General features: G+C 51.6%; 1 protein-coding gene across 1 annotated transcript; it reads left to right on the top strand.

Moving 5' to 3' along the window:
* Positions 1-4,984: 4,984 nt before the first annotated feature.
* Positions 4,985-11,437, top strand: LOC119100521 (segmentation protein even-skipped). The gene is made up of 4 exons (XM_037223607.1): positions 4,985-5,219; positions 7,725-7,978; positions 10,985-11,215; positions 11,375-11,437. Exons 1-4 carry the CDS (start codon positions 4,985-4,987, stop codon positions 11,435-11,437), a joined length of 783 nt encoding a protein of 260 aa, XP_037079502.1.
* The last annotated feature ends 1,961 nt before the right edge of the window (positions 11,438-13,398 follow it).

Raw genomic sequence — 13,398 nt, 5'->3', positions numbered from 1 at the left:
AGCGACACACAGCGTAACGGGGAGGTGCGATGCACGCTGCGACGGGACAGATTCTCGGTTGCCACCCACCGGGAGGCGAGGGGGAGGGGCGTGTGAACCGAGCCAGCCGCCAGTCGCGTGTGGCTGCACGCGGCCGGGCATGTCCAGCACAGACCCGTTAGTGACGGCAGTCGAACCCGTTAGGACCAGTGAAGTAGTTGTAAATCGATGGCATCCGGTGATGGTAGAAAAGAGACCACAAACTAGCATTCGCCTGCCGGTTTTTTCTGCTCGACATAACATTTTCTTTTTAAGGGATCCGTGTTTTTCTGACGAGAAAAAATCAATTAAGCCAAAGGGCTTTGGAGCGGTCAAACGTGCATCAGCTGAAAGCATGTGCACTCCGCGGATGGTCTGACGATCTGGATATAGATCCTTGCAAATCTCAAAGGATTCAGACATAGATCCGGAAGAGTCTGGATTGGTGGCCATCTCGGCGGCGCCGTGGGTTAACGCGCGTACCAGTGTAAGGGTGAAGCCCCCGGTTCAAGCCTGACTTCGGGAGGCTTTTCCTGGACCGAAACCTATCCGGAACCGAAACCTAAACCATCCCGGAGATGGCAACAGCCGGGGGGGGGGGGGGGGGGTTGCCATGCCGCGGGATTAGCGCGGCGCCAACTAGTGCCCGAGACACTGGGTTCACAGGCGTGGTCTGCCTTTAAACAGACCCGCCGGTCCAGTGACGCTCCTCGCGAGCGTGTCCGAAGCACTGGGTTCACAGGCACAGTGTGCCTTTAAACAGACCCGTCGGCCCGGTGGCGTTCGTCAAAGGCGTGGCGCTGCTCTGCATCACGAGAGTAGTCCCTGACCATTCGGCCCGAGAGGTACGCCCACCGCATGTATGCGAGCGACGATGGCGTTCCTGACAACAAGCTTGTAGCCAAGACTGTTCTGCAAGGATTGCCGAAAGTGGAGTGTGTGCAATTTTCAGTGTACAGTGTGCGTAGTGTGTCTGCAAAGAAAAAGGTCTCTAGGTTGAACACCAAAGCACTCTTTAAAGACGAATTAAGATTAGTGAGCCATTGAAGGTCATGTTCATTAAGCAGGGCTACGCGTGGTATCTCGTGCAGCGCGCAAAATAACGGTCCAGAGAAAGTCAGTCTCACGCTATGCTGTGCGATAGTGTCGCATCACTATGCATCACATCTATTAGTAGTAGTCTTATTGTATTGTAAATATATGGTGTTCATAAACATCGTTGTTGATACATGCACGTACCCACGTCAGTCTCTGATAATCTCGAATCTTTGGAGTTGGGTCATTCGTTCGGCGGAGAGAGGAAGATAGCGTTAATGAAATGTTCTACTTGGGTTTTGAAGATGAATAATTGATCACTGTTGAAATTCTGCCTCGAGCTGAAAAGTTCCACCGATACTGTCAGATGCTCGCCCATGCCCCGAATAAATATGATTTGATACTTCTAGGCTTTTCCTCCCAATCCTCTCAAACAGTTCTAAGGCACAATAAAGGCGGCCCTCTGAGTGCCCATTGATTCTTTTGATATTACAATCCAGCAGCAATAAATGAAAACAGCAATTTGGAGGCCTTCGTTTCCTGTATGTAAGCTTGAACCCACATCTAATCTTGAGACCGTAGGTGGGGGAGTCCTCCTCGTCGACTCGATAGCGCGGCTCGGACGAATGCCCCCTCCCCTCCCCCCTCCCCGCTGCCCGCGTCGGAGCCGACTCTGCCGACGATCCTCCCATTGTCGGCCGTTTGTCAGATCTCTACCGACGGCGGCGCCCGGCAAAAAGCGGCACGCTCAACTATTTATGTCCGCCCCGCGATAAAATAAATGAACATGCTGCCAGCGCAGATGGGATCGCTAAATTGGACGAATAATTTGGCAATAATTTTATGAGATTAGCGGCTGAAAGCGACTGGGTTCATAACTCGCTCGCCCAGCTATGGCGAGTGCCGTCGCTTGGATGGAGCGATTTGACTTCTGAGAGACCATCATGGAAGGGAGAAGTATGAGGTGATCAATTGCGTCGCCGATCTTTCCGACCTGTATATGGCGACGACTGAGGAGCTTTCAGAGCTGCGCCGAGCTAGCAGGGAAAAAGAAATTTAGGCATTGGGGCCTAGCTAAGGGACAGACAGGAAAACCAGAGCCGTTCGTCTACTATATCCCCACATATTGCACGCGTCAAATCCAGATAGAACCTAAAATATTCCTGGTGATCTGATAATGTCGAAATAGTTGAGTTGTGGAATCAGATTACGACCTTCATTGTTCGCTATGTGACGAAAACCCTTGAATACCTGAGCACACTCACGCTTTATTCGTGACCGAGCCGAACCAGTGCTGTTCTCTGTCCCATACTGTCGTGGAACGGGGGCGGGTTCAGCCAGGTCGCCTACCGCCGTAAACGGGCCTGTTTCGGCCGACGTGTCCGCGCACTCAGCGCCGTGCCCTCCGGCATTTGGCAGGGTCAAGGTCGGATGACCCTGACCCTGCTGACCACCGCCTCAATGCCCAGCCCTCCGTCCGGTACTCGGCGACCTTGGGGTGGTCGGCCAGAGGCGGTGAACACGGCCACCGGCGGCCGGCGCGCGGGCGTGTGGAAGTGAAAGAGGACGCCGATCCTCGCAGCGATTTCTCACCCTGACTGGGACATGAAATGAGGGAGAACGGTAATTGCTTACCTCTTTCACCAGGCAGCAGTTTTGGGGTATTCAACCATCACATTTCAGCGTAGTGTTACTACCGCGGTGTATCACGTCAGACCACGATTCATGTCGTATGCGAACTCTGTCTTGTGAATGACATCTTAGCATGATACTTTCTTAGCACAACGGGTATGGGAAGGAAATCGAAGATCCACTTAATTGGAATTTTTGGTACAAAAAGGTTGCACGCCCTGGCCTCTGAGCTGTGGTATTTTTCGCTGGTTTTGCTCACTGCCTGTGTTACCTCTTTTATGTGTCTTGATCAGTGTAGGATGCTGCAACCTTAAGAATATGCGCTAATGGACAGCAAAGCTCCAGGTAATGACCAACGAACATCTAACAAGTATGAGCTATAGAAGGAGCTTTGTTTATTTTGGCTATGTTACACAACGTATAATGAGGGCTAATGCATATTCCTTTTTCGGAGGAGGGAGCTGCCTACTGAGCGTTCCTCAGACACTTCTGTTTGTGAGCATGCAGCCAAAATTACATATGTATGTAGGATACAGTGCTGTATCTTTGCATGCAGTCAGGGGTAGCGGAAGAGGACAAAAGTAGAGAGAACAACTTCCCCCACTCCCAACATTTAGAGGTGCCATTTATTCGTTTTCTCCTGTGAGAGCCTTGACCCCCCAACGTTGGGTTGGGCAACCCAGTGTTGGCTTGGGCACCCCATTAGATCGTTTGAACCGAAATATTACAGAAGCTTAGGAAAATGTCAACTCCCACGCAACGTCTATCAACTTTGAGAGTCCTTCGCTGGCCACAAGGTCGTTTTAAGGACTTTTGGGAAGGAGGACATTTCGATGAATCCCGAATATAAATTCACCGAGCCCACCTCTCCGCCTTCTCCTTTGATTAAGGCCACCTTATTTTTACGCTCCGATAAAAAACGACAAGAAACTGTAGCAAATCATGCGGCTAGGCCAGGGCTAGCAATGTAAAATGACGGCAGCGAGAGCGTGCGCATGTGTGTGTGTGTGTGGGGGGGGGGGGGGGGTATCTGGTCAGTGTAGGGTGCCGGGGAATTCGGTCCGGTGCAGGAATTTTTTCTCACGCAATTAGCATGTTAAAAGTCCTGGTTGGCCATGACTACTATGCTGCTCAAATTAGGGACTTTCTGTTAAATAATGAAAATTTAACTCAAAAATTGTCTTTCTTTAAAACAGAACGGGCAAACTCCGTTGAGAAAAACACATTTTGGGGGAGGTAAGGCCGTTGATCACTCGCTCCTCAGTCATTCCCAAAGATTGATGCCCCTGTCTACATCTCTTGGAAATTGTTACATTAACCCCGTCGGAAAAATGGGATTTGAGGTCAGTATAACATTTTAGTACTTGCAAAGCCGAGGCTCCAGAGACATCTCTCAGCATGGAAACGGCCGAGACGAAAGTCGAATTTATCCCCCTTCCATCTATGCAAAAAACCTGAGCCCGATGACATTACACGAGAGAACTGACGTAGACACAGCGTTCCCCGCCCATCCCTTCAAAAGATCTATCGCCAGCGTTCTGTTCATGGACTACATCTTTGTACATCCTGCACAGGTGCTCAAATGTACGCAGTAGTGGAGAAACTTACGGGATTTTAACTATTTCTGCCATGTAACTAAGCATAAATAAAAGCATATAACTAAAGCATATAACCAAAAGATATGCTAAGGCATGGAAATATTCCTGACCCACTAGAGTGCATTAAAGTCGCGCGTAAATAACGCGTGTCGTCGTATTGATGAACTCCGTTTGGCCGGCGCCGAGCCTGGCTGGAGACCTAGGTGCAGTCATGCGTGTCTGCAATGCATCGGAATCGAGAGCGGCCATCGCTGCAAGCAGGGCTCGTTCCACGCCTGCATGCTCGGTGAGTATTGTGATGGCCCGCCCTCAGCGTCTGTATGTCGTCACTGCGCTCCACGTCGCGCGCTCGGCAGCTGGAGTTTCTAACAGCCCCCCAGGCCGGCTGCATCTCATTAAGTGCGCTTAATCTCCATCGCGCAGCCGTCTCCAGCGTTGTGTACCATTTATCCTAAGTGCGGATGATTTCTGTGCTTAATGGCAGCCAATTACTCAATCAGCACAACCTCAGCAAATAACTCCTTGGCGGCGGCGGCGGCCAATGGCGGCGCGGCGTCGGCCGGGCCCGGCCAATGGGCGGCCGCGCGGTAATTGGATACTAACCGGAGGGCGGGCGCTGGCGGCGCGACGGCGGGCCATCTTCAATCGGCGGCGGTCGCGACGTGCGGTCGAGCGGGCCGGCCCGGAAGTGTCGACGGGCCATGGCGCAGCAGCCGGGCGCGCCCGAGCCGGCACCGTTCCGGCCGTTCCTGCCGGCCGACACGGCCTACCCGCTGCAGCTGCTCAAGGCGTACAGCGACCTGCGCGAGCGCGCCCCGGCCGAGGAGCGGCCCGACTCGGCGACGGCGGCCGAGGTGGCGCGGCCCGGCGAGCGGCTGCCGCCCCGGGTCAACGCCGACAGCAGCGGATCGCCGCCCAAACCCAGCGACAGGACAGGCGAGTGGAGCCGCCGCGCCGCCGCTCCGTAGTCTGTCGCGGCGGCAGTCGGGGCTCAGGACGCCTGTTACGCTGGTGACAGTGCCTGGGGTCGTTTCACGTCGTTATCGTGTTTTGCCGCTGGGGGCTAATCATGCCGGCATGGGGCATGTTTGCGCGAGGTACGAAGACGCGGTGTCAATAGAGAAGCCCTCGCGAGGCGGTAACCGCGCAGAGTGGCCGGGTGACGATGCAATGAAAGCGATTTTCCCCCGATAGTACCTTTGTGCTTCCTTCGGACAGCCACCCGGTTTGTAATGCGTCAAGCAAGCAATGCAGTGATTAGAGGTAGTTTATCTTGATGTAACCATTATTTCCATAGCAACTTTTGATAGGCCACATCCTGTCGTCGGCATCTGCCTTATGCTATGCGATACAGGACCAAGGCTGACATGCCAAATGGTGCAGAGCAGGGTGCGGGAATGGCGGCAAGAGTTGTCAATATGCAAAACGTGTCTTCTATGAATTGAATATTGATTCATTTTCAACGATATATGCCTATGGTTGTGCGTATGATATAAGCGCAGCGTATGCAAGACTATCACAGATTCAGTATCGATCACAAATGCGAATAGCTCAATTCGATCAAAAACTTGTTCGGCTTTGGAAATTTATTATCTGTCTCCAAATTGTTAGTTATTAGCTCGGTATTTTGGGTGAACAGTGTTAGCTAGGTGATAATTAGTCGGAATGGATTCATCGGAAACTTGTCAATGTGACGCAATTACGGAATTACTAACATTACCCCCAGTTAGAGCAATCACGTTTATCAGTCCTAACGTATGAGCTCAGCTTACTGGTCTTTTTAGAAACTTCCTCCAATCTCAATTATCTACGGGTTGTTGGACACCAGTCCATCCAGAACTGGAACGCTTTTACAAATAATCGTGAGCATATCAGGATTTAAGGTAGATTCCACACAAACGTCCATAGACGCCCTGCCGAGGCCCAGAAACATCAGGGAGCGGGGTTAGCGAAGCCCTCCCCCTCTCTCAGAGGTGCATGGAAAGTTCCGCCCAGGAACCCACTGTCCTCAAGGTGAAGCTTCACTCAGAAACCTGCTGGTCCAATCTTGAAGATAAAGCTTCTTTAATGCTAAGATATATCGCGCTGCGGTGTTAGGTATTATTTAATCCAATCAATTAAAGCTGCCTACCTGTAGCTATTACGATAAATCGATGTATTAATCCATTTGCCACATTCATTCGTATTCGCCAGAAAACTCGACCTTCGTCTCTGTCTTTTTCTGTAGAGGCGGCGCAGCACGTGCTGCTGTGCTGCTCTCTGTGGAGCGTCTGCGACCACAGAGGTCAAATGAGCGCTCTCATGTCGGGCACTAACCGGAATCGAACCCGGGTCTCCCGCATGGAAGCCAAGCTGTCTCCCAACTGAGGGTCGATTCATTGCCACCAGAACGATGGGGTTTGAGTTGATGGAATATATCACAAAGGACAAGAAGTGACCAGTAATCAGAAAAAGTGTTCATCATTCTCACAGTTTCCGAAGGTTGCAAATTGCGTGGGATGTACGGTTTAGAGCTTAAAGGCATTTGAGACACACTACGATTGGAGGCACTTACAGTGCTTCTGAAACTAAGACCATACGTTCGCCTGCATGAAATTAATGCAAAGGATCTCCAGCATCCAGTATAGTTCAATCCACTATCAGTGTTAAATCTAACTACCTGAATCGACCTTAAATCTATACCGCCTGTGAATCAGTTTTGCATGTGCTCCTAATCCGGCCTTGTCGAGTCCATCAAAACGAAGACGTTTTCAAGATGATATCCATCAATTGATCGCGTCTCGGCACAATTTACAACACAATGTATCATCTCTCCGCACATTTAACGTCGATGGGCACATTTAACATATCATAACCTAACATGGAGTTGCTCAATATGTTCCAACCCTTTTGGCCCCTCTACCTTATTCATCCTTCCCAAACTAATCCATGAAGTTTGGGGATTTGGGGATTCATTCTACTCTAATCCACAGATTAACCCTAAATCCATGGATCTGTCCAAGATGTATGACGCAGCGGTCCCAGCAGCTCCACTGTCCATGCACTTTTCTCAGGCGAGGCGGCTTACCAGGCGACTCTAGCAGCCAGGCGGGCGCGGTTTGGCACCGTGTGTTCGGTGTTGTTCGGTAGGGGATGTGATAGCCGGTAATCAGCTGTACTGCAGCTCCTCTCCCGTTACAGTTTATGGCTGGTTTGCTTTAGCAGCCTCGTATACGGCCATTTAATGTTCGACCTCAGGTCGAGTTACCAGGCGGTACACAGGCCAGTAACACGAACACTCGTCCTAGTCTAATGGGCACTTATTGCAGTTGGACGCTTCCTTTGTGTTCCCACCTGCCCTCTGAGGACTGCAGACGCTGTCATTTCGCTCGCCACCTGTGCTCGCGCGAGCCCCGCGCCAGCCGCCGTCGTCCGGCTGACTGGCGGTGGTGCTGCTTCCAGAGGACGCGAAGCCGACGTCGTGCGACAGCACGGAGCAGCTGACGGAGCGGTGCTCGCCGCCGCCGGCGGCCAAGCTGGCCGGCGACGGCGCTCTCAGCGCCGCCCAGGACCCGGGCATCCGCCGCTACCGCACCGCCTTCCGGCCCGACCAGATCAAACGGCTCGAGGCCGAGTTTCTCAAGGACAACTACGTCAGCCGGCCCAAGCGCAACGAGCTGGCCACGGAGCTGGGTCTGGCCGAAGGCACCATCAAGGTACGGGAATAGGGCACCGGGCACTGACAGAGCTGGGTCTGGCTGAGGGCACCATCAAGGTAAGGGAATAGGGCACCGGGCACTGACGCTGACAGAGCTGGGTCTGGCCGAAGGCACCATCAAGGTACGGGAGGTCTGCTGAGTCCAGGTGAACGCAGGGCCGAGTGACAGATCCGCCCCGCCTGATGAGGTCATCAGCAGATTTCTCCAGGTTATGCCAATGAACTGAGAGATGTACGCGCATACAGGAATAGGTACTCTGTGCATTTACTAAAACCATCGAGCCTTGCTGCAACACTCCTGCCCCATGCACACACACACACACACACACACACACACACACGGCAGCAGTACCTAGATTGGAACTAGACTGCTGCCACATTGGAGTAAAGGGCATATATGTCGAAGCGTAGGCTTCCAAAATGAGTGGGGAAGGAGGCTGAATACTGAAAAATGACGGAGCCCACCATCAAAATTCGCCAACAAACGAGCTTCTATCCGAATTCGTGGATGTCAGCACTGGAGTATTAGCCGGAATGATAAAGCCTCAGTAAAAGCCTGCGCAATGTTATTAAAAACGGACCATTTGTGGGATGGCCTTGCCCCTGGCCTTCTTACTAGATAGGGCTTAGGGATTTACGTCTTCACGGAGCTACAACACGGTTCACCGGCAGCTTGTTGGCCCGTGCCGCTCGATTACGAATCCGGCATCTTCCTCTCAAGACCGCTTGATCGGCAAGTGCCGGGCTCATTGTTCACTGTTCCCACTGCACCGCTGCTTCCTTTCAGACTGGAACTGAGAGCACATGTAACAAAAGTTCAAGCAGGTCAAGGCCTTGAGCAGCTCCAAACAGTCCAGTACGCGCAAACTTGATGTTAATCAAGTTGAGCAGAGCGGGCTCTGATCCCCGAATATTCAGCGACGTTTCCTCTCATTGGGTCAAAAACCTCCGGCCACTGACGTCCGCGGCAGACGACCTTCGTCTGGACGGCGCTAGGTGCTGCTATAAGCGTCGCATGTTTCGCTTGAGGCGCGGCAGTGGGCCCCATGCCCACCGACATCAAATTCGTGATTCATCCAACCTCAGTGTTTGCTAACCTAGCGAGGTTTCCAAATCGACCCTCTCACAAAAGCCATTTATCCCCCACTGTTGTGTACTGGTAAGGGATCATGGCAGAACAGTATGAATAAAAAAAATGATACAGTGATAAACTTGTTTTGTTCAAAAGGCGAGCGCATGATGTGGTTGAATCGTTGATTGGACGAGCCACTTGTTATTCGTAGTCATTTTTAGCTGTTTTATGTTCTGGCATTTCCGCATCTATAATTTTAGACTGAATTGATTCCATAGATAGAATACATTTCATTCATTAATAGCCTTGGTCTGACAACTCTACGGCAGTTTTAGCGTCTTCACACCAGATGTAGCGCAACCTGGTGGTGTTGTGAATAATAGTACAGAACGGCTTTAAATAAAAGGAGAAAGAATACCAAGATAATCCCCGAACTTAGCTCAAGACCAGGAGCTAAAAAAATGTTATCGTTGTCATCTAACGTCGTTACAGAATCGGGGAATGCGACCCATTCGATTTCTGGCCACACCACTGGTCAGCGCGCCGCCCTAGTTTCGCTGGACAAAAAATGACACGCGTTTTTTTGGGATCCGAGGCGCCAACCCTGTGTCCTCTATTGCCTGAGTCATCAGACATTGGCCAGCGTGTAAGCAAAAGCAAATCCTAGATGGCAGCAGAGTTTTTCAGCGGCCGTAGCTCTGAGTGTGTCTGGTAAGGCTGCAGTGGGATCGACTGTTTACCCCTAAAAGCGAGGGAGCTCAATTTTCACGCGCCATAGAGCACCGCACCTCCATTAAAAGGCCCAGAACCATATCGAAAACGAAATGAGGCAGTGCGCACCCAAAAGGGATCTCAGGCACGATATCTCAACTACCATACATCGACAGGCAGTCAGCCTTTCATGAACAGGAACGTCGTCACCGCTGCATCACTAACGTGGCATAACAGGACGCTACCAACGAATGCTCATTTTTGCCTACGAAAATTGGAAGACGAATCATTGCAGACTAACATGTGGTCAGCGATTATTATGAATACACTTATCAGTCTATTACAGCGTTGCTATTGAGTCGCGAAATCAAGTCAAACGTCATATACTGCAAAATTTCATGTTCGGTAAAGAGCCAACGAAATTAGTTTGCTACGACCCCAGGGGTTTGCATACGAAATGCACTGCAGTAGTTGACACATCCAAAATCATTTGTACATATAAGGTCAAGTGTAAGATGTGTGTGAATAAACAACGCGGGTGGTGGCCCAACTCAAAATTAGATCCATTCATGTAATATTTGAACAGAATGCAAACTGCTCCAAAGTCGTTACAATTTGACACTTTTCCACTCTGCTTAAATCTGAGCTTGTAACGTTTATCGAGTTTGTTTACATTTGCATTTTCGCGGCTAGACGGCAGTGACGTCACTGCGATACTCGTCATTTGCGTACTGTTGATGCTCTGCAGCAAGCTTCCTGGATACTTTATTGGTGGAGGTCGGAGACCCCTCATGGAACGGAAGAACAGGGAACATCGGGAGACTTGGCCGACCACGAAGAATTGGGGAAAGTGTGGGGACGGGGAGTTGCCCCATTCGCACCTTGTTTACTCGCCTGATCAATTGCCGTGGCATCATCCGTGTTAGTCAGCTCTTCACGTTGTCATGATATGTTTTGCTTTCATGCACTTTTCCAGACTCATTTTTGAACTTGCCATGAACACTTTTCCGCTTCCCTTCCTCAGGTATGTTCTACAGTTCCATACAACTGCTCACAACGGAAGTCGCCTAGTGCCTAAAAACATCTCATTACGCTTAATTAAAATCGGAACAGTCCGTAAATTGGAAATATACGGCCATATCACCTGCACTATCCATCTCTCAAGAATTGGTAGTATGATTTAAGTGGGTCGATTTTGACGGATATTCTGCGTGCCGCCAGGTGTGGTTCCAGAACCGGCGCATGAAGCACAAGCGGCAGCAGATGACGGCCTGGCCACTGGACCCGCGCTTCACCGACCCGGCGCTGGCCGCCATGATCCTGCAGGCGGCCGTCGCCTCCGGCACGTACCCGTACGGCGGCGTGGCCGGCCTGGCGGCGCCGCCGCTGCCCTACTACAGCCCGCTGGCCGGCTCTGCCAAGTGTCGCTTCTCGCCGTACGCGCCGCTGCCGGTGCGACCGCAGCCGAGCCTGGCGGCGGCCGGCTTCCTGCTGCCGTCGCTGGACGGCTGCCGGCCGCCGCCGCCGCCGGCGCCGCTGCCGCCAGCAGTCAGCGCCGCCGCCGCAGCAGCCGCCGCCGCCGCCCTCTCGCCGGCCGTCTCCTCCGAGCAGAGCAGCTTCTTCAGACCGTTCAAGGCCGACTCTCCTGTCAGCGAGCACAGGGCGGGCTGCTGATGCTGCGTTTACTCAGCGCTGACGTGATATCGGGACCGTTTTATAGTTTAGGCGCCCACCGTGCCACTCTGCTGGGAAGATGGCAATGTTCTGGTGCTATGGCTGGCGTGAGAGGTCGTGTGACCCGCGACTGTGCGCGAACACCTGCTGTTGTGTAGCTGTGCCATTCCATGTGGTGTGTGAGGTCGTTCTAGCATGCTACGTGCGTTGCTTCCTAGTGAGTTTCTCAATGAGGCGTATGTGTAACGCGTATAATCTTCTCAGAACAGTGTACCATTGCAAATGTATAACCTCTTAACACATTGCTCCCATTTGTGTGGACATGCTCGAGGGGTCCAGTGCATGCGGCACCTAATTTATTGCCCCTTTTATTTATTTAACCTCGGGAGGACCTAATTTCGCGCGGCCTGCTGTTCCCGAGCAGTGCCTCAGATGCCGCCGCGCACCAACCCGGTTCGGAGTCCCTTATCGTCTTTTTCGGGCCAGCAGCTGGCTGCTGACCCAGTGACGTGGTGCTGAACCAAGCCATGGCATGCCGCCGTGCTCATGTGGTAGAGAGGCAGGCTTGGGCAGAGCAGCGTAGTGTTAGGACGGCGACCCGGGGCCACTGAAGTTGGCCGCCGAAGCTGACAGGACCGTCACAGTGCCCATATTGGGCCAGTGTTCAGATGACTGCAGGTTTTGAGAACGGTGTCACTTAGCACTGCGTGTTTAGAATCGACGGTATCGTGATGATTATGCCCCGCGCAATATAAGCTATTACTTCCCTTTTTGTGTGTTTCACCTCTCCGTCCTTTTTCTGTGAAGCGACGAAATACGCTGCAGGTGCTCAAATCGGTTACAGACAAGATCTATAAGGAAAGAAGCCATAGCTAACCTGATGCTCTTTGCGTTCAAAACGCGTCTTATTGTTTTAGGAGCATCGCTCGATGATGCCACTCTGCAGCAATGCAATCCATGGACACCTAAAGCCTAAGAAATCAGCTGGTCGTGACGCGTGCAGCTCTGCCGTCAATAACCCTACACTTGCCTTACGCATTAGCCCAGCTGCGTTATGGCGGCTGTTTCAATGATTAGCCACGTTGATAGAGTTCCAGCCTTGGTATAAGAAAGGCGCCTTGTGTGACTTATGACTGACGAGCTGGTGACATGTGTGTCATGTAGATGATACTAGAAAGGGGGTGGGCAAGTCAAGCCACGTGCCTTCGGGAACAAGCGGATTCAGGTCATACCAATGTGTTGCAATCATGCTCTTTTATGAAATTTAAGCACGCATGAACATACACTGATGGAGCGTTCGCACTAATTAACAGCTCACCTTGTCTGAAAGTTGGCCCGTGTCGCACGTCGCTGCGCATGAGGCAGCGCTGTCGTGCCGGCAGTGCCAGCTCTTGGGAAAGGCTGTTGAATTTGACCCTCATTATGTACAATTTCATCTCAAATAGCATTTGTCTACACCCTGTTCAGAGTATAGACCCCCTACTCCGACGCTTTGTCCGTGTATGGTAATTTTAAGCTCTAGAGAGATCGTTTCAATAGATGTGAAGCCTTTTGGTGTACCAAAAATGATTTATATTACTTCAGAATAACATTTTTAAATCCTGAAGATCACCGAACTCGAAAATGCTACCACTTCTGTACCTGAATCTTCCACCACTTCACCCCTCGCCTAGCTTTTTCCCGTAAAAGGGGACGTTTTTCATGTCTTCACATTAAAATCACATTTTCATGTTAGATCGTCAGCGCCAGATTCCAAGTCGCCCCTCCCCCGTAACCATGACTTGTCCCTCAAAATCCCAGAGGCGTGTTTACCTCCATGCCTGCCACAACAATTTAGCCGCAAGGGTCACTGCAGGAGGGTTATTTCCTACTCCCCTGGGATGCTGCTCCCCCCCCCCAAACACACATTTTAGTTCCAGCCCCACCCCCTCCTTGAGGAAGAAAGTGGGCTAAGTCCAGGA

The sequence above is a fragment of the Pollicipes pollicipes genome, unplaced genomic scaffold (genome assembly GCF_011947565.3).
Source record: "Pollicipes pollicipes isolate AB1234 unplaced genomic scaffold, Ppol_2.1 Scaffold_4881;HRSCAF=5763_pilon_pilon_pilon, whole genome shotgun sequence".
Classification (NCBI taxonomy): domain Eukaryota; kingdom Metazoa; phylum Arthropoda; class Thecostraca; order Pollicipedomorpha; family Pollicipedidae; genus Pollicipes; species Pollicipes pollicipes.
Note: the sequence above shows the minus strand (reverse complement) of the source record. Positions and strands in the feature narration are given on the sequence as shown.